Source organism: Mycteria americana, chromosome 20 (genome assembly GCF_035582795.1).
Source record: "Mycteria americana isolate JAX WOST 10 ecotype Jacksonville Zoo and Gardens chromosome 20, USCA_MyAme_1.0, whole genome shotgun sequence".
In the NCBI taxonomy this organism is placed as follows: Eukaryota; Metazoa; Chordata; class Aves; order Ciconiiformes; family Ciconiidae; genus Mycteria; species Mycteria americana.
Genome location: NC_134384.1, coordinates 213,896 through 241,875, shown reverse-complemented (window position 1 = coordinate 241,875; position 27,980 = coordinate 213,896). Strand labels below are relative to the sequence as shown.

General features: G+C 43.5%; 1 protein-coding gene across 1 annotated transcript; it reads right to left on the bottom strand.

Moving 5' to 3' along the window:
• Nucleotides 1-346: 346 nt before the first annotated feature.
• On the bottom strand, nucleotides 347-27,722 carry TSPAN2 (tetraspanin 2). Its single transcript, XM_075521912.1, has 8 exons — nucleotides 27,434-27,722; nucleotides 24,515-24,617; nucleotides 10,117-10,214; nucleotides 9,603-9,677; nucleotides 8,953-9,054; nucleotides 7,655-7,729; nucleotides 6,826-6,909; nucleotides 347-4,876 (listed from the first exon to the last, which is right to left on the bottom strand). The coding sequence occupies exons 1-8, from the start codon at nucleotides 27,500-27,502 to the stop codon at nucleotides 4,811-4,813; spliced, it is 672 nt and encodes a 223-aa protein (XP_075378027.1). The 5' UTR covers nucleotides 27,503-27,722; the 3' UTR covers nucleotides 347-4,810.
• Between the last annotated feature and the right edge of the window lie 258 nt (nucleotides 27,723-27,980).

The following is a 27,980-nucleotide window of genomic DNA, read 5'->3' as shown; positions in this document are numbered from 1 at the left end:
CCGCAGCCTGCGCTCGCGGCCCGGCCCGAGGAAGCCCCTCGCCGGGCGCTCGGCCGGCCGCCCCGCGGACCTTCGGTGCCGCCGCCGCGCGACCGCCCGCCGCGTGAGCTGGTGCCCGGACCCGGCGTGCTGCGTGTCCTGAGCGCCAGGACGCAGGTGAGGCGAAGGCAGCCCCGCCGCGGCGGGCGGGTCTCTGCCGGCGTGCCGCGCTCGCGAGGGCGTGCGTCGCGGAACCTCCCCAGCGTGAAAGCGGGGGTTTGCGGCGGACTGGTTCTGATAGCGCACGCTGGAGGGCACAGAGACCCGTTCTCTCTGGTAGTCGTTTATTTTAGGTTATTTTTATTAGAAAGTTGTTTCAAATTCAAGACCGAGAAGCTGATAAAACGCCACTTCAGAACACATTAGATTAAAGGGGAGTGAAAGCTGAATTCAGCAACAGAATAAGTTGGGGTTTTTTTTCTCAAAGAAAGCTGCCATAGAGGTAATTCTGCTACAGACTTTGCAGCATAAACCGATACGCCAGTTCTGTCCAAAATAAGAATTTGTGCTATAGAAACAACCATGTTGTATTGGAAGTGGTTTGTGTTTTGGAGAACCTAGTGGCTGGAGCACCAATAGAGAGGAAGTTATGTACATTTTCTATGAACAGCATCTGATGCTGTTAATCAGTAGCCTCCAAAGGCTGTAGAGTATAGCATTTGAAGGCTTAAGAGAACTCAATTTCTTTTTCAATACACATAAAATATATTTTGCTATAGAACTATCCCTTCCAGTATGAAGAAAAGTGAAATATGAATCTTCATTGTAGGGATATCACAGGGCTGTGCTTCATCAGCTCCTGTGCAATCTCTGCAAGGTATCAAAACTGGCTGAGGTTTTCCTGTAACAAATGAAGCTCCCACTGAAGTCAGTTACTCAGAAAAATTAGACAAAGGAAACGTGAATAGTGATGTTTAGAGATATAATAAGGGCATCAACAATTTATGTCTTTATGCTTTAGAAGAAACTGTTTGACAGGAGAAGAAAATATGTGTGATGTGCTTTCAGAATTATCACCTGGAGGGATTTGATCTTTTGTCACTTTCCTCTGAAACAAACAGGTACAAGGGACAGGACTAAATGGGTACTTCTGCTGACTTATATGGCAGTTACTACGTATCTGGTGCAAACAAGCACTGGAGTTTGTTAATTAACTCCTGGCATGCAACTCTGGAGTGTGAACTGTATTTGAGGAAGTTTAGATACTGATTTGGATTTAGTTACCTTTGAAAAGCTTTCTTATAGAAGACGTATGGTGTAGTTGCTTGGAAATGATTTTGTACTGCTGACAAAGATCAAAGATTTTGCAGTTTCAAGAGCTGAAATGAAAGAGCAGCAGCACAAGAAGCTGTGGGCACTATATATCCAGTTTTGATAGCCATAAGCCTGCCTGTGACATCTGAGCATTTAAAAAGGGCTGCTCAAGCTGGTCAATGGAAATTGAAGTTGTTAACTAGCTGTGATATAAAAGCAACAGGAAAGAATTCTTACAGCTTTGACAGGGAAAGAACAGCTGTATTTTCTGTCCCTTAAGGAGTTAAAAAAGACTGTCAGTTACTAAGATGCAGAGAAAATTGCAAATATATTAGGCACCTCACAACAGCAGACAACAGCAGGAAACAACAAAAGAGGCTATATCTCTGGATTCTGTTAAAGGCACTAGTAGACGCATAAGATGTTGATTTCCAGCTTAAATTATACCCATAACTTAGAGAACTAAACCAATAACTGGTATTATTGTGTTCCTGATATGCAGTGCAAGTATCCTAAATACATATACCTAAATCACAGTAAACCCCAGAGTATAAGCAGTAATTATGCTCAGAAAAACAAATGCACTGTTCAGAGGAAGAAAAAAAAACAAACCACAAACCCAAAACACTTCAGCAGAAAGTTAGGTTCTTCAAGTCCGAATTTATAGAAGGTTTCTTTGTACCACTCTTCCCTGTTTTCATAAGGCACTTAGATGTTTTTATACTTCTGGGGGAGTGGGGGGTTGGGGAAGCAACAGAAGTTTCTGCAAGCTGCCTTTTTATTCAGTGCATCTCAAAAGCAGGAGTGGGCATCTTCCAACTTAAAAGAAACAGTAAACAAATAACGAAGTAAACTCTGGTATCATTACATTCTGGTGCTACAAATTTGAGGAATTAAAACCAATTATATGTAGATGTGTTTAAAATAAATAAAATATTGTCATTACGAGGTGAGTGTAACAGAAGGAAATAGCTTTATTTGCAGTAAATTTCTATCCCTGTAGGGCAACCATCTTGGAACCTGAACCACTGCCTATTGTGCTATTTTTACTTGTTTTCCTGGAAAGCTGTCTTGCTCTGAATGGCAAAAATTACACTATATGCAGGTTTCTTCTTTCTGTCAGTATTACCTTGGGAGAAAACACCCCAATTGTATACTATCTCATTATCTATTTAGAGCAGAACCAGTTGTAGGGACAGTCTTAAGTGTACATCAGATCCAGGAAATTGCTTTGGCTATGTCAGTTGTCTGCTGTGAGAAACTTACTTTCTTAGTTTCAGCTTGAGACCCTCATGGATTTGCTGCCAGTGTCATTCTCCCAGTTGAGCCTTTCTTAGGAGCAGACAGCAGATCACGGCCCTATTCCCTGGTCTGATGCTTGCAGAATAAGGTCCTAGGCCCTACTTTTACATGGCATCCATAGTTAATCAGCTGTGAACAGAGTGATACAAGCCTAACTCTTCTCTGGCGTACGATATAATGTCTCCCTGTCAGCTGGGTACCTGAAGTTAGGTTCAGAAACTGCTCACTTGGCAGTGCCTGCTGCACACCCAGCATTTAGTGCACAGCTGTTGCAGCGTCACAGTTTGTGGTTGAACAACTTGTAAAGAGAGATCTATGTAAAAGACAGCAAGATGTGTCAATTGAATGGGATACATGGAACAGCGACACTATTTCCAATCCTGAAGTAACAGAAAAGTGATGGGAGTTTGAATTTCTTTGGGAAATGAGAGATAAATATCATGAGGGATGTATATTCCACACAAACATGTGCACTAGAATGCACACATTTTCTGAAATCCCATTTCTTTCCATTGTGTTTCAGTGGAATAAAGACCCCGTGACTTGTAAATGCCAAGTCCTGTTAGACATCATGGACTGTTTCAATAAGATACATAGTTTAGCTGAACTTTTCCCCATCATGTATGGAACAACTGCATCAGAAATCTGAACTAGTGATCATCAGAGAGACAGCTGCTATGCGGATATTGTTAGCAAAAAGCTGTTCTCTGAAATGGTGAATTATCTCAAGTAAGTCAAAAATTAAGAGATTCTGAGCCTTTGATGTAATTTATTTTCCCCTTCTGGGGACAACCTTTCTCCCTTCTAGGCTGTTTTAAAAGAAACATTCTCTTATGAATAAATATGACAAATAGAAAAATAAAAATATAGAAACAAACTATGTAAACGCAAGCCTTGAGGTATTTCAAGCACACAGTGTAATTTTTATACCTGACATGCAATCTAAAGATGCCAGTAAGAAAATTTACTTTATGGCTCTGTAAAAATGTCCTATCTTTCTTTCCTGCCTTACACCCGCAAGAAAGGGTGAGAGGTTGAGGTAAGAGCCCCATGGAAGCTGTGATAGTCACAGAAGCAGAAACAGAGGATATTAAAGTGCTGCGTGTCTTTCCCTGACCATTTTCACTCTTCAGTTGGCTTCCACAGGCCAGTTAGATTCTACAGAGTATCTGACAAAGCTGCTGCTTTTCTGGATATAAGCTCCACTCCTGCACCAGCATATATACCATATAGAGTCTTGCAGGATAAAGGGACTTCTGAATAAGGATTTTGGTGGCCCCTTTAACTCATGGGGGGGGGTGGGGGAGGTCCCTCTCTCTCTCTCTCTCTCTCTCTCTCAGGCTACCTTGGGAGGCTTAAGCACACTTTGCACTGCAGTTGCTCCCAAATGACTGCATTATCTTGCCAGCTTCCCACCTTTTTCCCCCTCTTCCTTTAGCCTGGATCTCCTTGGACATGTTTCCTCCCCCAGAGCTTTCTGCATTTGCATGAAGGGTCCAGTCCTAAAAAAAAAAAATCCAGTCTCTGCATGACAGTGAAGTCAATGGGTCTACTCACATGAATTCAAGTTTGCTGGAGCAGGCCCTTAGGCATTAATTTTTTTTTAATGAAGTCCAATTTTATTAATTGTACTCTGTTTGGGCTTTGGAAAGAACAGTTACAAAATGGATCGTAGGTCTTACTTTTTAAAACGGCATTTGTTCCTCTGCTAATTCTTGGCAAACAGGGGCTCAATATGAAAGGGTTTCAAGCACTGTATTCCTATGGGTGTGTGTACACTCTTGCATAGTGAGATTCTGGAAGAATATGCATGCAAATATGCACACACAACATATTCCATTTGCACATACTTACCTAAACAAGGTACTGCATATACAGGTACCTGCATGTATATTTGTCAGGAGAGATAGGCATGTGCTTACACAATGTCTATAGATGTGTAAACTCTTAATTGCACATATACAAACATTAAAAATCAAATTAGTCTTAGATGCACCTTTGCTTTTTTCATTAAAAAGGACATTTTAAAACCCTTTTTTGTTCACTTTGGTTTTACTGTAACTAATACAATTCACCTGCTCACCTAATGGGCTATTTTCCTCTCAGTATGTTAAAACACTAATTAAAATGCATTACAATTATTAAATTGGGTAGAAGAGCACTTCTTGTAAAGCTTAGTCTGGAACTCCTGGGACATAGTTGTGCAGTGAAAGTTTTAGATCATGTCTCTTGTGTTACGGATCGCACAGCACAGAACCATGCTGAATATCATGCCAAAGATCTAGAAGAGAAGGGATGCAATTTAGGGATCCACTTACAAAACAGTTATAAAATAGTCTGCATATCAGAACAATCTGAAGGTTCTTATGGCAGAGTAGCAAGTGACTGCTTCCATCTACAAACCCCAAGACATCAGACAATTAACATAAAAGAGATTTCACTGATACTCAAAGCCCTGATTTTATCTGCACACACTAGTTTCACTGTTCTTTGTTCTAAATGTTAAGGCCAGCATAACAGCCGCAAACTGTTATATTATTAACATAAATTTCATTGACATCAATAACTGTGACTATTGGTATTATGCCTACTGTTGCACCAAAAGGTTCTGAGTTTCAGAATGCTTCTACATGGAATATTGTACACACATTTGAATAAGAGTAGAGAATGATTCCAGAGGAACCAGGTCTCTGGAACTGGTGCTGAGCATTGCAGTTTTACAGAGAAAGCTAAGCTCTTAACAGTTACTACTCAAGACCAAGACTATACATTAAATATAAAACTATTCATGTTAGGGAACTAGTTAACTAGAGGGAATGTTAAAAGCAGAGAACAGTGGGTGTTGCCAGAGTCTCCAGAAATTTCTTTTTTGCCACAGGTTGATTCTCCAAAGCAGCTACCTCCTGATGCTTCATTGCTAATGATGGGAGATGAGCAATACTATCAGGCAGTTAAACCACTGAGTTCATATCCCCTCCCCACAAACCTCCCTAACGAAGGAGTCAGCTGACCAGTCGTACCCCATGAAATGTCAGAAACAAGCACAGAAAAATCTACAGATGTGTTTCTGCTGCTAAAGAGATTATCATTTCATAACTTCTGTATCTGAGGTGGGAAGCCATTGAAGAGACGTTCGTATTTCTAGTGTATCCTTGTTGAGCAATGAGGTTATTGGAACTCTGTCCCACCATGTTGCTTTGCTGTATACGTTTTATACAAATCACAGGATTGTTTAATCCCCTTTACCCATGCCATGGTTTCTATTACATCCATAAACCCTTCATCTGCTTTTAAGTGTCCACATAAGTCCATGAACCTCCTGCTCTTCAGCAGCTAAAGGTGTATTTCCTTACTAATATTCGGGCTCCTCATGCTGCTTCAGACTGCTGCTGGTTTCTGAGTCTGAAGGAAGTCATGGCACACGCATGCTGGAAAATGCTTTCTGTGAAAGCCTGTGTTTGATACAGACTGCCCACTCCTGCCATATCCTTGCAGCAGGGTGACATCTATTGGTCACAGCTCTGTCATGAAGGAGCAGTCCTTGAGAATACAACATACACACTTGTGGGAGAAGGTGAACTCTAAGGAAAGTTATCGACACTTTGATGACACAATTTGTTGAAACAGCTACCTGTAACTAGGTGCTACATGTTTAGGAAAGAAGTGCTGTTCTGAAAACTATGCAGTTTACATCCTGTTCCTTTAACAAAATACATACTGATCACTGGATCTATGACCTAGAAAACCTGTTTATAAACTATCCTTCACATTGAACCAATGCTACAGCCAGCATTTTCCTGGAAAGCCGTTTCTATACAAAGGGTAGGTACTCTCTATTCCTTATGAAATCTAAGGAATGGATCCTCAAAGGGCCTAAAGCATCAGTCTGCAGTTCTTTTGGAATAGATGAAATGCTGCTTCGGCCTTCTGCATTTCAGTTTGGTTCATGTGCACCCTGTTTTCCTACTATTACAACAAAATAAGATTACCAGTAGATACTTTGGACGCTGTCTAAGGACACAAAATGAACTGGTAAAATGAAGTCACGCAAGTCTGCTTGTGCCGATGTGGGCAATTCCCAGAAAGAGGACACACTGAAACTGATAAGAATAACTGCACCTTTGAGGAATCTCACCAGCTGCTGCAAAACACCTTCCACAAAGCTTTGAGTAAGGGACAGGGTACTGGTCTCAAACATAGATTTGAGGGCGAGAACATGGATTTACTCACTGCGATGCCAGCAATTGCAATTCCAACAATTCCAACTAAATGCAGATTAGCATCAATTACATTCTGGATTTCAACCAGGCAGTTCTATTAAAAACAAAATTGAAAAATTTTTAGTCCTAGAAAAATATACTCCAACCAACTCCGTCAGCTGTTCTCACTAAACAACAGATAAACATGAAAAATATTATTGCAGTCACTGTCCTAATTCTTGCATCTATGCCTTGTGTTTTGTTGGACAATTTTCACAGCATATTCCCTTTTCTAGTAAGACATCTGTACCTCTTGCCTGTGCAGGCTGACACATACAAATCATTTTCTTACAATCAGTTTTCCCTAAATGTAAAACCCTTTATATGATAGGCCATGCTAAATCAGGAAGTTTGGCCCTTCAGATTGACATTGTACTCACAAACAGATTCCACAAAGGACAGACATAACAGTATCCTTCTTAACACCAACAAAGTTTCTAGTCAGGAGTCCCCATGCATGATTAAGGCGGGCACTTGCCAAAATTCAGCCTTCACAGGGCTTTTCATTTAGGACTCCTGTTCTGCTATGTCTTTCCCACTTTTCTTTTCAGATGATGTAATATTGTCTCAGCTACCATGGGATGCTACAAGGAGGCTTCAGAAATGAGGGCCGGGCATGTTCAATATGACCTCCAACTTATTTCTGCCTCCACTCTGCTCCATTTCATATGGAATTTCATGCTGGAATTTGCAAGGTAAAAAGGAAGTTCTTCCTTTGTTTTACTTATAGAATGCCTCCAATTTTACTAAGCAATTGACATAAAAAAGTGATTAGAACAACCAGAAGAGAGGACACTTGCCTTTGGCATCTGGATATTCTCTGGACAGGGTAATCCCATTTGTTGTTCCGTATTATCTTTACCACAGCATTGGAGCTAAATGAGAGAGAGAGAGAGATGAATAATCAAAGAAGGGGAAACCATAGACTTCTTTCATACTGAAAGTGAGTTACTACTTTCATACTGAAAGTGAGACAATCAATAACTAAAAAACAGAATACAGATCAAGTCACAAATTTATTCCCTATATTAACTGCTACTTCTGGCAGAGTTCCAAGTGCATGGGCCAAAATTCTCAAAAATCAGTTTCAACTGTCTGAAGCCATAGAAAACAGACAAATTTGTATTAACAACAACTTCCAGAAGGGATTTTTATCACAGTATCTCATAACAAAACAAACAAGTGAATTTTGGAAAAGCAGATCCCTGGCTTACAAGGAAATAGGAGTTGTTAAAGGGAGAAAGCAGGAAGTTCAGATAGAGCATACAGAATTACAGGCAACACCCAAAAGCTACAACAGAGAATGCTAGAATCTTTATTTCTGACAAAACATAGTGCTGGGTTTGGAGACAGTAATAAATCAGAGTGTTTCAGAGGGTTTGTTTTTCCTGTTTGCCTATCTCCCACAAAATGCTTGGAATTCCTCTTTGGGTCAGAAATAACAGCTATGGGAGAAGGACAAAAGGGTCTGAGGTTGTGAAATGTTTGTTCTAAAGAACGTGGGAATGCTGTAAGGAGCAACAAAGTTTGGGCTTGATCTCTGTGGGAGGCAGTGTAGTTACAGGATGGCCACAAATGGGATTCGGGAAGTCACAGGTTCTAATTCTGATTCAGACACTAACTTTTTGGGTGGCCTGAACTGAGTCACACATGTGCTTTTGGTTCTTTACCTACTTGGTTCAGTCAGGGACAGGATCTGCCACATTGCAGGTCCTGGGACACAGGTCACAATTTTTTCTCTGATAAATGCAGAGAAATTCACCCTTTACTTCTCTCTGCATTTGTGAGTATTTATTCTTGGATTTGAATATCCAAAAGGGCCATAATAGTCATATCTTCTACATAACAAAGACCAGAAGCATCAGCTGAAATTTAAAAACCTGGCCATTTTCACTTTCAAAGGTAGGGATCACTTGGGATCTGACAACCAGAATTCTGACAGAGCCATCAGGAAACCGGGTTGTGAGCCTCTGGCTCCATTTTAAGTAACACTCAGTTCTATTCTTTCATACCTCAGTGGGAGGCATTCTGAATTTTAAAGGGTAATGTGACAGTAGAGTAGTAGTGCAAGGTATCAAAGCTCGGGAGGACTACTCACAGCCAAGTGGTAGTGATAGATAGTCCTGTTGACCTCCCCCCCTGGGTTTTTCATATAGTCATCATAAATGTCTTCATAGATTTTCTGGGCTTCCTGTATTGCCTGCAGAAATCAGACTTTCCAAGTGAGTGGCAAATAAATCTTACCCCCAATCCAGTGCAGACTTCCAGCTTGTGTCATCAACCTCCAGATCAGAAAATTATGCCTGGTAAACTGAGGTACCATGATTGGAAAGATAAGAGGTTTTGTGGCCTGATGGCATTCAGAGATACTCTGCACAGGTCAGAACGTACAGATGCTGTATTCTGTGTTTTGATTAAACACTGTTAGTTGGAGAAGTTCAGTGCTTGAATTTGTTTGCCCTTTTCCCAAGCAATACCCTCTTATCATATAGTTCTACTTGATGTTCCTTGTGCATGTAAGGTTGAACCACACCTATAGATTTTCTTTAATAGAGGGGGGCAAAAACTGCATCCCATTCTGGACTTGTGATAACACAAGCTCTCATTGACTCCAGATAAGAACATCAGAGAGTCTTCCTGGGAAAAGTCTCCTGGAAAGTTTTCCTAGGCAAGAGCCAGACTGTAGGTCAGTCGGCATTGGAATCCATAACTGCCCCATTATTCCATTAGAAGTTGCTTGCTACTTACCACTTTCTTGCCTATAAAGGCAAATACTCCAGCAGTGACCTCAGCTGCAAATATCACCAACAAGCAAGCAAAGAACTGCAGAGGAAGAAGAGAATCTTATATTAATATACCTTGCACAATTCTGCTTTATATGGACTGCCAGTCCTCATCCTTGCCCAGGCCTCAACAGCCCACATAGTAACTGAAAGAAAGCTGGTAAGGAGGGTCTGTAACAAGGGTGTCAAGTCAGATTTCTTGTAATATGGAAACAAAGGTGGAAATGGCAAAGATGTGGCTCAGATGGTAGCTTCAGAAAAGACAGAAGATAATTCTAGGAAATATATCACGAGACAAGCAGTGGAACTTCTTCATATATGGAAGCTCTGCAATAGCACAGTGGCTAGAGATGCTAGATTAGCCAGTAAAAGGACATAAGACATTTCAGGTCTTGGACAGCAGAGATCTTTCCACTAATCACACAAAGCTTTTGAATGATTTTCCTGCACAGCCCAGGCCCTTGAAACCTTTTACTTACTGCTCCAAGTAAGCACTGAGACTCCCGCGCTGCTCCACAGCACCCAAAAAATCCAACTGTGGTCATGAGAGCCCCTGCTCCCACCAATACATAGAGTCCTATGAAAAATCAGACAAGAATTTAAGAAGGTTTCTCTTCCCAAAGTCTGCTAACTATTTTGTCAAACCCACACATTTGTAAGTAACAATGGCTTCTGGCTCTCACAAAGAACACCTGTTACACAGAAAAGTTGCTCTTGCCACAAAAGGAGGCCAATGATTTCTTCAGAATTCTTGGAACATCTCATGAAGACAAATGAGAAGACTTCCACCTCCCAAGTTTCCTGTCCCAAGGGCAGCTCAGTCCAGGAAGAACATACACCATACCATCTACTTTACAACTCTCTTCAGTGAGGATCGTAAGGCAAAAACCATCCAACATTGCTAGAGGGCTTATTTCTGTGAAACCTGGGGCTAGAAATGTGCTGCACTGCTATGTAGGGGTGGAACTTAAAAAGCTACCTGGCAGCTATGCTCTATCAGTTGCCTGGCAGTACTTAAAAAAGGACATTTGAAGATCTTCAGGAAAGGTACAGGCACTACAGTGTGATGTTCCTCTGAAATCAATGCTTTGGCTGGGGAAAAAGCTGATTGCTGTTGGAAAGAAGAGGATGACTGGGGGAACCCCATTAAAGCTGTTAAAGGAAGTGAATGAAACAATGAATTTGCACCCTCTGGCAAAATAATGAGTGGGAAGAACAGCCTTGGGGAGGTCATAAGCTCAGCAATAGTCCTGAGCTTGGTCACTGCAGAGAATGAAAGCTTGTCTACAGTTCAGTGATCTGGAGCATGGCATCTTCCTTTTACGATAAGTAGCTGCTTTACTGCCTGCTAGGCAGGCATATTCCAGCATCATTACTTTAAATTTTTTTTCCTCCAACATACTGATGCAAGTGTCAGAATATGATATATCAGCAGCTTTTGAAGGCTAATGTTATCAGTGCATTATGATCAGAAGACTTGGAGAAGAGTTGCCTGAAAATGCATAGAATCACAGAACCAGACAAATCACATCAGATATTAAAAAAAGGTGATTCTGTATGAAAGGAGTAGAGTGTCTAAGACTTAGAGGTCAAGAACCTTGCATGCATGGCCTACAAACAGCATCTCATGATGCATGCTGCCCTCATCTGAACTGCAGAGGACTGCCCTCCCACCACCTTATTTCAATAGGCAGAATCAGAGTGGCCTTGCTGCAGCCAGTGGCAACACTGCATTGCCTTCATGTCCTGGACATTTGCAGTTAAGTGTTATGCAGTTACTGAATCATTTAGGGGACTGCTCAGACACCTTAGCCAACCTCTTCCTGGGACTGCATTGCTGAATGCACTTGAGGCTACTGGCACAAGGGGTTATCTGTGTGTAGACAAATTTAATGACATAAAGAAAGAACAGCAAACAGTGGATCATCAGACTAAACACATTAAGAGGATAATGAAGCAATCTGGGGATGAGACTGCCAGCAAAGACCAGGCCTGAGACAAGTACAGAACATGGGAGATGTCAGTATAGCCCCATACATAGTTAAAGATCTAGGACCCTAGCTATGTTCAGAACTTGACAGGAAAAAAACTTAGAGGTTAGGGGAATAGCATTTATCTTTGCCACCTGTAAAACTGCTAGAAGTACTCACATTCAACGGGTTTTTATTTTTTTTGTATGGGCTTTATCTAGGACAAAAGGAAACCAGAGCACAGAATTTTTCTTTCCTCGCTTGTAAACTTAGATGCTTGATCTGTGCTTAGGTGATACATCCGTTCATGTCTGGTGTCAGTTCCCATGAGACCACAACTGTGTTTGTGCCTTGTCTCTGGGTACCATGTCAGCCAAAGGACAAGAGGCTCAGGGCAGTGCCTTGTAATTCTAGTCTTTGTCTTGTGTGGGCAACGTGGAGGACACGCAGAAATCTGCCATGCCAATCCACTGCTAGAAAAAACAGCTTCATTTCCCTCATGCCATTATGAGGGGACAGTGGAGCTACAGACTGTGCACACTAGAGGGCACGGTGAGCCTTGCTCCCAGCTTTGACTATGCAAACTTTTAATGAGAATGTTTAGTATCCTGAATTACCAATTTAAACATTATTTTAAAATCTGACCCAAATCTTTAGGGTTAACAGAGCTGCTGGCATTTACTGTTAGCAGGCCTTGTGTAACCTAGACTAGAAAGCCCTACAAATAACAGTTTGCAATGATTGCTAGGAAAATGAAAAAACAAACAATCAATATACCAGTGCAGAGCATCTAGCTACTCTGCCATACCGATGCAGCCTGCTTGGAGAAGCAAGCTCGTGCCTGCTGCCCATTCATTGGCGCATCACTCTCCAGTCACTGTATATCGGCCAGATATCTATCCCAGCTATTGTGATCCTTTTCCTCCCCTCCATCCTTCTTGCCCCGGTACCTTTCTTGTGCCAAGGATTGCTGCTGAGGAACACATTTCTGCTAAATAGCAATAAAGCAATTATAATTAATATGGCCTTGCGAGGTCTGTGATGCCAGATATGTGGGATCTGCTGCTGACTGTGCTGGCCGTTCATATTCTGTATTTTCTAGATTTTTAATATTCAGCATCTTGTGGCTTACTAGGACTGAGCATTCTTCAGGCTAATACTTGAACACATATTCACAACGCAGTGGTTTTTACTGAGGGAGGGATATACAAAGGTATATATGGCTCAGGAGGGAAAGGTCAGCCCCTTGTGGAAGATGAATTGGAAAAGACAAAAAACTCTCAGGTGCAGAACCTGCTGTTCAGCTGCCAAACACCAAAACTGCCATTTTCTGAGATCTCCATGGTAACAAATGGAGTGTAATTACAAAGATGTTTCCTGGATCGTTTTCTGCATGTCACTCCCTGCTCCAGTCCTTGTAATTACTTATCAGGCAACTTAGCAGAGAGACTTTTTTATTAAGCAGACTGGAAAGAAGTCTTCCCATTTCTTTTTATTGCTTCCAGCTAGCAAAGACAAAGTTCTCTGAGGCTCAGGGGTGAGACCACTTTCAGGAATTTGGATTTGTTTTTGTCTGAGAAACAGGCTTAACATTTCACTTGCATGACTCACAGCTAAACCGCTACCTCAATCAGAACTTCCCTTTTAAGGCGTGTTGCAGGAAGAACTCACACCACTCACTAAACAAAGCTGAGCTTGCTGTGTGTCTGGCCCCACAGTTGAGCCAGCCAAGAGTTTAAAACCACCTTCTCCCATCTTCTGTTCAGGAGGGTTCATTCCAGACTTTGTCCTTTCTCAGCCTGGGACTAGTAGTTGCTGATACTCAGAGAGTTATTTCTAGATGGAAAATAATGATGACAATTAAAAAAAATCCACAAAACTAAAGATGGTTTTACTTGTCTACTATATATACACATATGTAATCTTTCACACAGGAATGAGACACTTGAAGAGTAGCTTGAAAAAAATTCAAAGGCACCAGGTTACTTCTCAGCTTGCACTGTGAGGTTTCTTAGCACCTAGATCCAGGTATGCTCAACTGGAAGATGATTTCCAGGAAGGATATCAAAGCAATAGATTCAGAAACTTCATAGATAGTGTAAGTAGATAAGACAGGGAGCTAGTATTTCTTTTCCTAGTGGGCTATACGCAACAATGTAGGCATGATCATCTCAAATTCTTAATAGGAATAGACCTAAACTGAAAAGCGAGACTCTCTAGAAAGGAAGGAAAAAGAAAAGGGTGACAATGTATGGCACCCCTTAGAATCGCAGCCTTACCTAGAGACATCATGGACTGACAGCCATCAAGTTAGCCCAGTTAGAATCAGCAAAGCAGACAAATCCAGAAATTTGGTGGTGTTAATGTCACACATTGCTATGCAATAGTATCGTGTCAGAAGTAACTAAGCTTCACCAAAGCCTGTTCCTTTCAAAAAAGCAGGATGGAAAGCAAAGCCTTAATCAGCTTCTATTCATAGGCGCTTCCACTGTAAAATACAAAGCCTTGGCATGGCCTCCAATTTGGCATCTATGGCATAGCAGAGAAACAAAAAAGACACTTAGTTTATAGTCACAAATGGAACACATTTGATAGCTAGAAACTCCGACACAAAAAAGTTCACCACAAAGCTCAGCATGGCAAAAAGAAGTGTGCAAGTTGGGTCAAGGAAGAGAGCTTGTTTTGATGAATGGAAAATTTTGAGAAGAATGTCTAGCTACAGCTTTTTGTGCAGCAGAAGTAAAAAATTACAAGGTAGAAAGGAAGCAAGTGTTTGTGGCCTGTGTGAAATTCTTCCTCTTACCTCTTCTTGCCTCTGTTAATTTCCTGATCCCTAATTTTGTCACTTTGATCTGTGTCTGCTAATGAAGAGGAGAGAGAGTTTGACAACTAACTAGTCTCTGAGTTCATTGGCAGCACACAGCCCACACAGGAGCAGACAACAGATGAAGAGAGAGTACTGAGAACAGGCACACTGCTATGGCAGTAAGGAGGGCAAACCCTGGACCTAATGGCAGAAAGCTGCCATCTATGTGACTGCCCACAACCCGGGAATATTTATTGCACCTGCATGGAGGACCCACAAAGCAAGTCACTCTCAGCCCCTGAATGCAAAGGGATGAAAAGGCACATTCCAAAGAATTCAAAGCCATGTGCAAAATGCAACAGAAAATTGGTTGATCTGAGCAAACGCGGCCAGGAGACAGATGACTATGAGAGGTACTGGAGGAAATATGGGCTTCTTTGTAAACACAAGAGGATGAAAAACAAACTGTCATAGGACTGGGGTTTTTTTGGACAGAGCCTATTCTCTTGACCTTTTTTGTGGGGAAATATTCAGGTTTTGGGGTGGTGGGTTCTAGGTTTTTTTTGGTTTAGCTGTGCTAAAACACACACACACAAACACACAGATTTTTATAAGCTGTGAAGAGAAACTAACACTTCTACTTTTAGCAATAAGTCAAGTGAGAGAACACCTAATAACAAACTGATTTCCCTTCTGGCTAGAAAATAGAGAGTGTAAGGGGGAGGAAGCCCACACTTCAGCCATTGTTTCATTTTGCAAAGAACACATTTGGAAAGCAGTAAACCAGCAGCTTTTCTATATATTTGATTTTTTGATTCATCCCATGGGGAAAATCATTATTTCCTGAAAGGAAAATGTCAAATAGGGGTATTCCCTGTGAAAATTCCAACAGGAGGGATTCCCATTTTCTAGCAGACTCTGCTTTGCAATTACTGCCCGGTGGAAAAGGACCTGGGTGTGTTGGTTGACAGCCGCCTGAATATGAGCCAGCAGTGTGCCCAGGTGGCCAAGAACGCCAATGGCATCCTGGCTTGTATCAAAAACAGCGTGGCCAGCAGGACTAGGGAAGTGATCGTCCCCTGTACTCGGTACTGGTGAGGCTGAACCTCGAATGCTGTGTTCAGTTTTGGGCCCCTCACTACAAGAGAGACATTGAGGGGCTGGAGCATGTCCAGAGAAGGGCAACAAAGCTGGGGAAGGGTCTGGAGCAGAAGTCTTATGAGGAGCGGCTGAGGGAACCCGGGTTGTTTAGCCTGGAGAAAAGGAGGCTGAGGGGAGACCTCATCGCTCTCTACAACTGCCTGAAAGGAGGTTGTAGAGAGGTGGGGGTCGGTCTCTTCTCCCAGGTAACCAGTGATAGGACGAGAGGAAATGGCCTCAAGTTGCACCAGGGGAGGTTTAGACTGGATATTAGGAAATTTTACTTCACTGAAAGGGTTCTCCAGCATTGGAACAGGCTGCCCAGGGATGTGGTTGAGTCACCATCCCTGGAGGTATTTAAAAGCCGTTTGGATGAGGTGCTTAGGGACATGGTGTAGTGGTGGTCTTGGTAGTGTTAGGTTTACGGTTGGACTCGATGATCTTAAAGGTCTTTTCCAACCTAAACGATTCTGTGATTCTGTGATTCTATACAAGGGGAATTAAAAAGTTACCTGGCAATCTCAGAGCAACCTATGGCTCCCACTAGTGAAGAATGGCAAATCCACAACTCAGTAGAGATCTCTAGATTGGCATCTATGTTCATGGCACAGACTTCTTCCATAAGATACTGTTTCCTCTAGGTATGAGCACATACACCCTACTGGGGCTGTACTTGGAGACAGCTGATCTGCAAGTGTGAAGAAGCACCTCAAGAAGGATAAAGGGTATTCTGTGTGTCATTTCTGGATGAACGAAACCTTTGTGATTAGCAGTGAATACAGAATTTCATCATTTTAGACTAGCTAGAAGAGAAGGATGGGATTTTATAGCTGCTGACTGCAATGTGTCTTTATGTGTATCAAGAGTGAGGGAGGGATCAGCCCCATTTTTAGAAAAATGACAAGTGAAATCTGCAAGAAATCTGTTCTTTGTTCCTTAGAGCAATTAAAAACTGCTCTCAAGGTAACATGCAAATCAATGCATAACTAACCTGAAAGGAAATGTCACCAGTTCTTTACTCTGTTGTATGGTACTTGGACAGAGTAACAACTGTGTCCTTAGAACTGTGTCCCTCTTTGCTCCCATTGCAAAGAATCACGTGATAGGCAGAAGTGTGTACTACCAATGTTTTATGAACAGAAAGGAAACATTACAACGCAAACCAGGCAGGTAGGAACCTACTAATGAGAACATTAAAACCATTCTTACTTCAGACAACACATGAACCATCACCACCCCCACCAGATACGCTCTCCCAGCCACCTAGGCTGGTAGAGATCTAATTTCAGAGTCTGGAATAGAACCCACTCCCGGAGTAGTTTTTTGTTTGGTTTTTTTTTTCCCCAAAATCTTACTGGCAGCTTTGAGATACAAATCCCTGTCTAGAGCCTACTGCAAAGAGCAGGAGCAGACAAACGTACACTGTCTCTCTGTCTAGCTTTATTTCACATGGGTTTCTTGTTTACCTGGCTGCCATGGTCACTTTCCATTTAAAATAATTCTGCTTCTTCTTTTTTGGGCTGAGTAACTAACACCAAACAAACCACCAACTGTTCATACTCCACTGAGAAAATAAGAAGCTCTGTTCTTGGTATAAGGGATCCAGAGGCAGTGATGACAGGAGTCCTAGAACACAGACATGGCTTGAAGACATTTTCCTGAGGCTGTATGTGCATTACAGTCTGGGAGGCAGATGTGCTCCTCCACAGAAGGACTGAGGCTCTCAAACCCTCAGTAGAGTACCAAGGAACATGTAGTGCTAATGCACTATTGGAAAAGATGAGAAACACATGTAGGAGTTGGAAATAACAGGCCAGACAGGGACAGTTGTGTATGCTGCACATGGTAGCAAGTCAGTTTCTGAAACAGGCTTGTCATTAGAGATCACCATTTTTGTGTTAATAGATTTTTAGTATATTTATCTATAAAATACATTTACAAAACTGGAGAAGAGAGGCAGAGTCCTCTGAAGGAAGATGAGTTTCTGGAGAATTGGAACATACCCTTAATTTGAGCATAATGCACAGATATATTTACATGTCTTGTGTGAATTCAACAGGTATTTCGTGGTTAATCTTCCTGGAACCACAAAAGCATTACAGATAACAGCCAGTTTGTAGGCTTCTGCTGATGAACAAATCCTGAATTTCAATGTAAAAGCAACCTCACTGGAATGTAACATCCCAGTCCACTGCCTCCCCCTTCCCACAGAATACCAGCACTTTTTACATATCTTGCTCACGTGCATCTCAGAATCCTAAATAATTATGTCCCAAATTCACATAAGCCAAAGTATGTCAGCTATTACCTTCTCAGTAGTCTCCAATGGCTCTGTCAATATCTACTTCACCCTATACGAAACTTCACTGAAGTCAGATGTAATCAACATACCTGTATTAGGTGGATCTGTACTATTGCGGTTGAACTTCATAGAATCCTGTGGCAATGGATTCTACAATTTAATGTGTGAATAGTGTGAAAATCTTCCTAATACGGAAGTTGTCTAGAGTGCATAGTATGATAATAATCTTGTCAAACTTAGTACTTTTTCTAGTTTGATTGCATCGTTTTTGACCAGAACCACATACAGCATTCAAAACACTGAGTGCACTGGAAATTTACACAATGACATTAAAATTTTTCAGTTGGATTCTCATTTCCTTTCTTAATAATTCCTGACATTTATATGCCTTTTTGACTGCAGCTGAGGAAGGCACTTTTGTCAACAGCAACTGATAGCGAGTCTAAGGTCACGTTCCTGTGTGGTTATAGCTAATTTAAAGTCTGTCAGTGTTTATACTGCTTAGAATATCTGTTACCACTTGCATCACTTTGCTTTATTGATACTGTATTTCATCTGCCTCTTTAATACTCAGTCATTTAGTATTCTGAGATCCTCTCACAATTCCCTGCAATCCTCTCTACTTTAGGACACCCTGAATAATCCTGTGTGTATGCGTACATTTCCATGCAGATATCAACAACAATGATACACTTCTAATGCTTAAATGCACAGGCTCCACGCCACCCAAAACAGAAAACAGAGTACGGCCATAATGCATTCACAGAAATCTGCAGCTCCACAGTCGCAAAAGTTAGGACTCTGCAGATAGCTGACTTTACCCACCCAAGTGCGGATAAAGTAAGTGCTGGAACAAAACAAGCCAACTCAATCAAAACCCTCTCTGTAGATGCTTTTGAAGTGACACACCCCAAAAAGGAGCTAAGGGCTTTTTTATTGCTGTTTTATTTTTTTCCAGCAGACAAAGTGCTTTCCTCTTAACGGCCTCATAGTGGACAGTCCCATTGTATTTCCAGCTCTGTCAGAATAAAACACAACACAGGACATTCCCCTTGAGATACAATGGGTTATATTGGTTTGTTTCTTTTTCTAGAAGCCACTTCAGAGACTGGCATCTAATGCAGAATTAGTCCTTTTAAAGAGAGTATGTATGAAGAACAAAGCATGTAACTGAAAAAGCCTGAGCATTCCTGGAGTTTGGTGTGCTGCTACCACAAGAGGAAACATCTTTATGTCTTTTTACTTCTTGCAGGACCAGTGACAGGTTTATCCCCAGTCACTGAGGTCACTTGCTACAGGTGGCTGTTTCTGGAAAAGTAGAAGTGTTGAGCCTGTGGTGCTGGGCTCTGGCCTGTGCATGGGCAGTCTGACCAGAATCACATACAACTGCTTGATCGCTCACTGAGGTAGGCTGAGGGAGACCCCACATACTCAGTGAGCGGTATTGTCAGGGTTCAGCATTCACAGCAATGTGACCAGTATGCAGGCACCAGGGTGACTTGCAGCTGCCTAGAGGAAGGAGAAGAGGGTGCATCAAAGAAGGAAATGGCGTAACTGTTGGTTCAACTGTTGCTGCTGTGTGGAACTGGCTAGCTTTTAGATAGCTACACACAAAGAGAGCAGGGTGGGAGAAAGTTTACCCAGGAGGACAGTTTAACAGGCAAAAAGCATAAAGAGCATTATTATGCTTAAGTGATTGATTAAAAAAAAAAAGCCTCCTGAATCTCAGCATATTGCAAATATAAAACAATCAACCTGAGGTAGATGGACAGATTGTTCCCTTAGACTTAATTAGCTTTTGTCAGAATTCTAACTTTGTGGTGGCCTTGCCTTTACTCTGCCAGGCGGGATACTGACTCTTAGGAACTGATAGCTAGGTTTTATGATTCAGCAAAGAGACTGAGGACTTTTGAACAACTTTCATTTTGAGCAAGGTTTTTTTTGAGGGGTGGTAGTGGTGCTGTCATATTTTTAAACCAGATTTCCAGTGCGGCAGCTTTCGTTTTCCACTCAGGGCCACTATCAGCCTTTTCTAAACCACTCTTCCTCAACTGCAGAAGAAGAGACCTGCACACAAGATGACAGGAAGAAAGACAAGTTCATTGCTTATGTCTTAGGTACAGACTAAAAGCCTCTCCAATACACATGATGGCAGGACCATTTGATGCTCCTCTTGTGGTATTGCATCTCTACATGGAGGCTACTTTGCCAATATCTCTCATTTTAAAGGCTGATTGAGTTTGAGAGGCTATGGATTTTGGATAGAAAATACTGTTGACTAAGGGTATAGTGCTTGACTCCAAAATACATGAATAGAACTATAAAAAAATGAAGCACAGCAGCGGAGAATTGCGGTTTACATGGATTTAACTGCTGGCCAACTCCTGTTTGTATGGGCACCCACTACTATGGAGAAAAACTACTAATATCCTTCAACTCCAGACATGACTTCATATCCTAAGGCATGTGCCATCTAACTGTACCTTTCAAAGCCAGAATGATCACTCATGCTCTCACAGACCCCAAGAAAAAGCACAGCCACCCTGAAACTTCTATCCACAACTGGCCCTGATGAATGCCTGGACCGCAGATTGGATCACGGAACTGGAGCAAAGAGAACGTAACATAGCAGAAAGTTTGTGAGCTCTGGCTGTGCAGGAGAAGCAATGCTTCTGTGCTGCCAGTTATGAGAAAGATTCATCCAGACTGATTCATTCACATTCATCAGCTTTTGTTACCATTCCTGATGGGCCTTGTTGAGTACATACACTTCATTTTTATTGCTGCTGGCAGTGATGTGACCCTCTGCACTTCATTTATTAGGGATACAGAGAGGTTGTCCTCCATGTTGCCCAAGGAACCAGAACAGACTTTCCTCTTCAAAAGCAAAGAGGGGAGAACAGGTGTCTTGAACTGACCCTTAAAAAGTCCCATTTTAGTTCTTACTTCACAAATGCTCAACTTGCACTCAGCAGACACTTTCTCTTCACTTCAACTTGCACTCAGCAGACACTTTCTCTTCACTTCTGTGCTTTAGGTATTTTTAAATTTAAGAACAGCACTACTACAAAAATTAACTAAGGACCAATTAATTGTGAGACAGCAATTCTGACATCTTGGGTTCACACAAGCATCTCTTTTCCTTCTGATTGTTGCAGACTTTCCTGCCTAGTAAAAAACTCACCAGAGTCTTGGTACAGGAGTCTCAAGAAGGATGAGCAATCCAAGGGAATTCCCTTTATCCTACAGGTCTTTTCTCCATTTGGTCAGTACAGTGTCACAGACAACTCAGATAAAAGAGGTAACTACCCAGCTATTGACCTTTGCTGAAATAATATTTTTTTTTCTTTTTTTTTTTTCTCTCAAGTACAGCTAAGAGAGGAATATATGAAATCTACCAGAGCTGAACTGCGGTAGAACAGGAAAGCTACAGTTTTGCCTCACCACTTGAAGCACAGTCACAAAGAATGTACTATGAGATGGAGTAACATAAAAATATTGTCACGCCTGCCACTGCAGTGGGAACTCCAAAAGTTGGAGAGCTGCAGAGAGAGGATATCCAATTTTAGGAGGCCGCTCCAGTGTAAGATACATCTGGTAAAGTGGTCGGAGACTGCATGGGTCAAAGAGTTCCAATTCCAACCTTTTATGTTGTAGGTTAAAAAACTGCAAGCTGCAGTGGGGAATATGGATCACTGAACACAAAACCACAAGCAACAGAAAACTAAGAACACATATGCGCTTGACCTCAGCACTGCTGCCTGTAAGTTGTTCTCAAACCAACAAAAACATTTCAGTGGCTGGAAAAGATGAACAGGCCTTGTTGCCAAGTCATAGCCCAAACTATTCCAGGGGGCAGAAAAGACAGCTGGACTGCTGGTAAAGAACAAGGCTATTTAAGGAGACTCATTCTGGCCTAATGGAAAATGCAAGGATATAATTATCAATTATTTTAAACTAAAACAACAGTTCAGATCCAGGAAAAAAAACATCACAAGGAAGCACAAGCAAGAAGCTGGTTAGATTCAGCTGGCAGCTCAATCCAGGTACAAAAAGAGCAGAATGTGCTGCTCTTTAGAAGCAAGAAAATGAGATGTTTTCCACAAGATGGTGATTCTGAACAGTGCTTCAACCTACAAAGCAAACTCCGAATGCAGCTGCACTGTTGTTCCAACCACTGACACAAAGCTGATCTAATCACAGGGGCTTGGGTTATCACAAGGCAGCCACAAAAGCTATCAGTGGAACAGAGCTAAATAAATTATTTTTAAATATATGGCCATACGTTTATATCTCCAAGTCATACTGATGGTTTGCTTTCTCTTTCAGCCCTCTCGGCAGCTGCTCCTTGTATGCTGCACAGTGTTCCATATTACAAATTCCTATGCAAAATTCTGGCTGTCACCCAGAATGGATGTTACAGAGCAAACACACAAAGCCAAATAAACAACACTCCTAGAGTCTCTGTGAGAAGGACCCAATACACAGCTGTCAAGGGGGACTCAGAGCTGAAATCTCCCAGAGAGGTAAAGCTCTTGAGCGTGACCATCAAGTGCAGCCTTGTCTGCTGCAAAAAACCCCACTGTTACTGAACTTATCACCATTCTTTTACCACTGCCTTAGTCACAGATTGTCAACAGCCTCAGCCTTCTGAATGGCTGCCCCATCAGATGCTCAGAAGTCACAACAGCATTTAACATTATTTGTAATGAGGGAGGGCAGCAGAAAATTTTTTGGTTTTCTTTATCAGGAATGCTCCGTTCAGAGCACAATGCCTATTACAAAAAAGGGCCAAAACTTTGCTTTAGAATTCAGTCAAAAGTGCAAGTTTAAAAGAATTCTTAACATATTTATGTCCTGTTCCTTAGCACTTCTTCTGCTAGCAGTTACATACTACAACATACAGCTCTATAAATACATGTGACAGCCCAATAGCTGAATGTCATGGTATATGAAAAAACTTTTACAAGAACATTCCCCAGGACTTCCCAAAATTAACAACTCTGAACAGCTTTTGTAATTCCTATTCAGGACTGAAGCAGATTAAATCTTTTGCAGATTTAAATACACATGCACCAAAGAATATCTTGTTTACACAGTGTTACAGTCTGCACTACAAAGCTGTGAAATGACTGTGGTGCTTATTCGCATCACAGGATGTATTACTTTCTGGCTTCTAACAAACCAACTGTACTTGATTTTGAAGGCCAGAACATCCTTCTGTCTTGTGGAATTTCCTGGGTCAAACATAAGTGGATAAGGCAAGGAAGAGTTCCAAGATACAGCATAGGAAATTCAGCAGGTATAAACTGGATCCGGAAATGAAGTTGGTGATCTAATATGCTGCTGACGTAGCAGCTCAGATGTAAGAGAAAAAGTAAATCATGCTTCCTGGCGTTCTGTGTCAGTGGAGGTGCTATAGGGTATTTTACAGTAACCCTCAGGTCCCAATCAAATTTTCATCTGAATGGTTTTATTCAGCCTCACAGACTCCCGCAGAAACTTTGCTGGACATAACATTCTACCAATCTATTCCCATAGTACTATACAGTCAGCTCTGAGCCTCTAGCCTGGTTGCATATATTAAAGAAGCTTGGGGTTAGGACTGTGGTGTATCAGAGTCAAGGTCTCCATTAAGAGAATCAGGTACTACTACTAAAGTAACTGCATAGCCTAGTCAGTATTCCTGTGATGGGTAACTGATTGCTACAGGACATCTTGGGTCAACTTCCATTCCTGGCCACCCTCTCAGAGTGGCTTGATGGACAAGGCAGGACTGGGTATTCATTCACACTTGGCATTTGTAGATGGCAAAAATGTTTACAGCAATTGGATTTTATTGAGTGAGTCCACCTCCAGGAGTGATATATTAAAACAGAAAAAAATCTGACTCTTCTGGTGTAAAGACACATTACATTTGCCAATGGATAGAGAAATGCAGTTGCTGGCAGTTCTAGACAGCTGCTATTTAAGGATGTCTATAGATACATAACACAGGTGGTGTTTCCAGAAAACCCGACTGGAAATCCTAGGGAGAAAAAAATTTATCTTAAATGCCTAAAATTAGATATGACCAATACCAATTCTGTGGGCTTGGGGAACTAGTTCATTCCTGCCTAGTTGGACAAACAGTTCCTGAGATGACTGAACACTGTGTAGTTTTACTTTTCAGCTGTGGAAGGATTTGCTCTGATACTTAAAGTCACACTGAGGGCCTCTGTGTGCAGACACAGGGGAACTGATGAGCAAAAGTTTTACTGCTGCACTGGTATTAGAAACATTCAGAAATGACACACGCTTGTTTTGTTGGCTAGCAGCTGCACAGAAAACTCTGGAAGGACATATCAGTGAGCCCCATGTTCCAGGAGTCTCTGACCCATCTCAACTTCTATTCTGACAATATTAGCACAATTCACTTAGGATACGTGAGGATTGGATCATATCTGAGAGAAGAGTTCAGTTAGGCCTAAGGAAGTTGATGCCAAGCAGAAAAAGGACGAAAGCCATCAGGAACATGACACAGCACCAGAATGTCCAGTTTTGTGTAGTTCAGCCCAGGAATTGTTGGCCTTCTTATAATTCAATGCGTAAGGTGTGTCACATGCCCCAGGATGAAACCAAGGCTAAAGGCTACTGTCATCACAGGCACTTTAACTTACCCATGAAGAAATACTCTGGAGAATTTTTGTCTGAAGCAAAGTCTGCCATAACCCCACCAAACCGCAGCCATAGACCAAAGGCAATGACAGCCAATCCTGCCAGCTGGAAGATAAACAGACCAGTCAATACTTTAGTAGCAATTCGCTGGAGAGCATCAAAGAGGTGCCATTGGCACCTTATGCTTTCTTGAAATCCCACAGCTCAGGACTGCACTGTCAGAAAATTCGGGAAGCACTGGCCAGTGTTTGATAACAATGAATTCCTGTTATAGTGCCATGTACTTCTTTCTTTCTTTCAGCTCTTCAATGTAGTGGTGCTTCTGAACTTACTAGTGACTTTCAAACCAAGCTCGCTCATGTAGTCATCAAAACTTGGCCTGAATTGCAATGGGGAATGGAGTGGAGCGGGGGGGTAGTGAGTGCCCATGAGAAGAACAGACAGGCTGCGAAACCAATGAGGAACACTCTGCCCTCCTTCCTAACCCTGCACTGTAGCCAGGCAGCATGCAGGAGGCCATGCGGGGCCTGGGTCTGGAGTCAAGATGCTGTTACTGTAGGAAAAGCACCTTATGGGGAAGTGCCACATGACCAGGAGTTAAGCCCTGCTGGCTTGATGCACACCAAACTTTTAGGACAGAAGGAACTTAATTGACTTTTTTTTTCAACCCTCCTAGCTGTTTTAGGGCTAAATAACAGCCTTTAGGGCTGGGAGGTGCCCCCTTCCCCTGTATGTATCACAGGTCCAGCTCCAGTGTCACAGGATATATGATGCTGTAGAGAGACCAGCTGGACCTCTAAATCATACCAAACTACAGGAGACCATCTGCCATTTCAGAACTGCTGCTGCTGCTCAGTTGTAAGAAGGGTTCTGTTTAGAGGCTTACCAGAAAGAGCAGCTTATATTGTTCTTAGGGATGTGCTGCAGTTAAGTGTGTTTGGACCAATTATGTCAAGGCATTTTTCTGTAAATCACCATGGGACCCCCTATCAGAACTAGGAGGTAAAAGGATTATTACAGTGTACAATATCTTGGATCACTAACAAACAAGTGATGGATGCCGTCAAATACAAGGAAAAATTCCCTTTAATGTGAACAAGACTAGATCAAAAAGGAGCGTAAAGGCATGTTTTTTGAGGGGAAAGATCTATAGGCAGTGGTCTCAGACCCACCGCATGCCAGACATATTTATAAGCCATGGCAATGGCGTGTGTCCCAGCGGACAGCTTCAGCATCCTGCAGGACCAGGCACAATGCTCTGCTACTGTTCTGATGGAGGCCCAGAGCCTAGGTCTGTAGCAACTGTGCAACCCAACGAGGTTCACAAAACACCTCCTGCTTACCATATCCTTGGCAGCCTGGCATGCTGCTTTTTAAATCTGTCCTGCATTGCCTGGCACTTGATTCATCTGGCATAGCTACAGCAAGCAAAGAAGGCAGGCAAGCATATGGCTGCAGAGCTTGGGATGACAGCTTTCCTTACAGAAGTGTCACAGCATAGAGTGTGAGGGTCCCCTGCCACCCTGGTCACAGCATTTGAACCTCCCTCCTTGCAGGCATGGGCTCAGCCTTTGGACTGCCAGAGCACACTAGGAGCCACCTCCTGTCAGTCCAGGTTTCTAAGTGCCTCTGGTAGTTTGGATGTGTTTGAAATGAATGCCCCCAGTCCAGCTGAGGAGATGGTTTCTTCCATCTCAGTGAAAAGGCAGATAACAAAACACAGTAATTGTCACTTTTGTGAAACAATATAACACAAAGCTTTGTCCTACTGACTTGCAGCTGCAGCTGGGCAACATCACTCTGCTCCTACAGCTTGAGCACAGCAGCACTGTGTACCCGGAGCTTGCAGTGCTGTCACCAAGAGGGAAAAGCATTTGGTTTAACTGTGTTTCAAGCATAAAGGAGACAAAAGCCCAAAACTGCTTGCTCCAGAGAGCCTGAACAGGATTATTCTGTGACTCCCTTTTAAAAAACAGTGAATCATAAAAAAAGAAAAAGACATGTAAGAAGATTACATTGCTAATTGTTTTCCACTGTGAAAAACTGGAAAGCTACTGGAAGGGAGAAGACAGCATGAGGGAAAGCGAAAGAAAAAAGAAAGCTAGAATTCAACTGTGCTACGGTACTGTGAGACTGTTAAAAAGGTGCAATGAGGGGAGAATGGGCATAGCATTCTCTGAATCGAGGGTTCTGCAGTAGACACTATTCATTGCCACATTAGGGTAGCTTTCAGCAAAGTAAGTGCAATACAATGCAAGGACTTTCTCTTAGGATGAACTTGTAAAACTAGCAGCTGCTGGCTCCCTATTTGAAATTACATTATTAAAAAGCATGGTGATGCTGTGAAGAAGCGTTCCGCTGCAATATGCTGCATGGGATGCTGGGAGAACCTCTCACAGCCTCCCGTTGTTTGAAATTTTATGCTTGTTGGGGAAATGGTCACTCCTTCAAATTTCCAGTTAAGAAGGATGTCTTTTCTCAGCAATGCCATCTTCTACCAAGTCCGTATTTCCCAGGAAGAGCTGGGTCTTTACAGGCGCGAGCAAAAGTCGAGAGCACTGCCAGGGCACTTGCAACGCAAACGCCGGCAGCCCGTCCTCGGCGCTCCTCCGAGGGACCCGCGCCCCTCCTCGAGGCTCGCCCCCGGCGCGGGGCAGCCCCGGCGCCGCGCCAGCGGAGGCAGGCGCCCGGCGCCCGCACCCCGCCGGCCGCAGCCTGCTGCCCGCGCTCTCCGCCGGGGCTCCCGCCCGCGGGCGCCGGGGCCCAGCGCCGCCACGGGCGTCGGGCCTGGCCGGCCGTCTCCGCGCGGGACCGACCGCGGCCGGGGCCCAGGAGCGCCCGCGGCAGGTGCCGCAGGCGGCGCGGCTCCGCTCGGCCCCGCCAGCCCGGCCCCGCTCCGCTCCGCCCGGCCCGGCGCTCACCCAGAAGGTCAGGTTGAAGATGAACAGCAGGATCTTGATGCAGCGCATCCCCCCGGGCACCGTGCCCATGGCGGGCGCCGGCTCCGACAGCAGCTCCCGAGGCGGCTCGGCCCGACTCGCCGGCGGCTCCGCGCGGGGCGGGGAGCGGGGCGGCGCCGGGAGGCAGGTGCAGGGCTGGGCGCGGCGAGGGGCGGGCCGGGGCCGGGGCCGCGCTGCCTGGGCAGCCTCGCCGACCTGGACCCGCCCCGGGAGGCGGCGGGCGCGGAGCAGCGCTGCGGTGGGGACGGGGCGCGGGGAGCGCGCGGAGCGGCCCGCGGCGGCGGCGCGGGCCGGGCTTTGTGCCCAGAGCGGTGCCCGGGGGCGCGAGGGCGGCCCTCCGCGGCCCGGCCCTCAGGGCCCGCGCCCGCTGCCCGCACGGCGGTGCTTGGCCGCGTCGGCGCGGCGCGCAAGGCAGCCGCCCTCCGGCGGGGTCTGCCCGTCCTGCCCGGGCGGGGCGAGGGCGGCTGCGGGAGCGGAGGGGGCGCGGCCCGGGGCTCTGCCCTGTGGA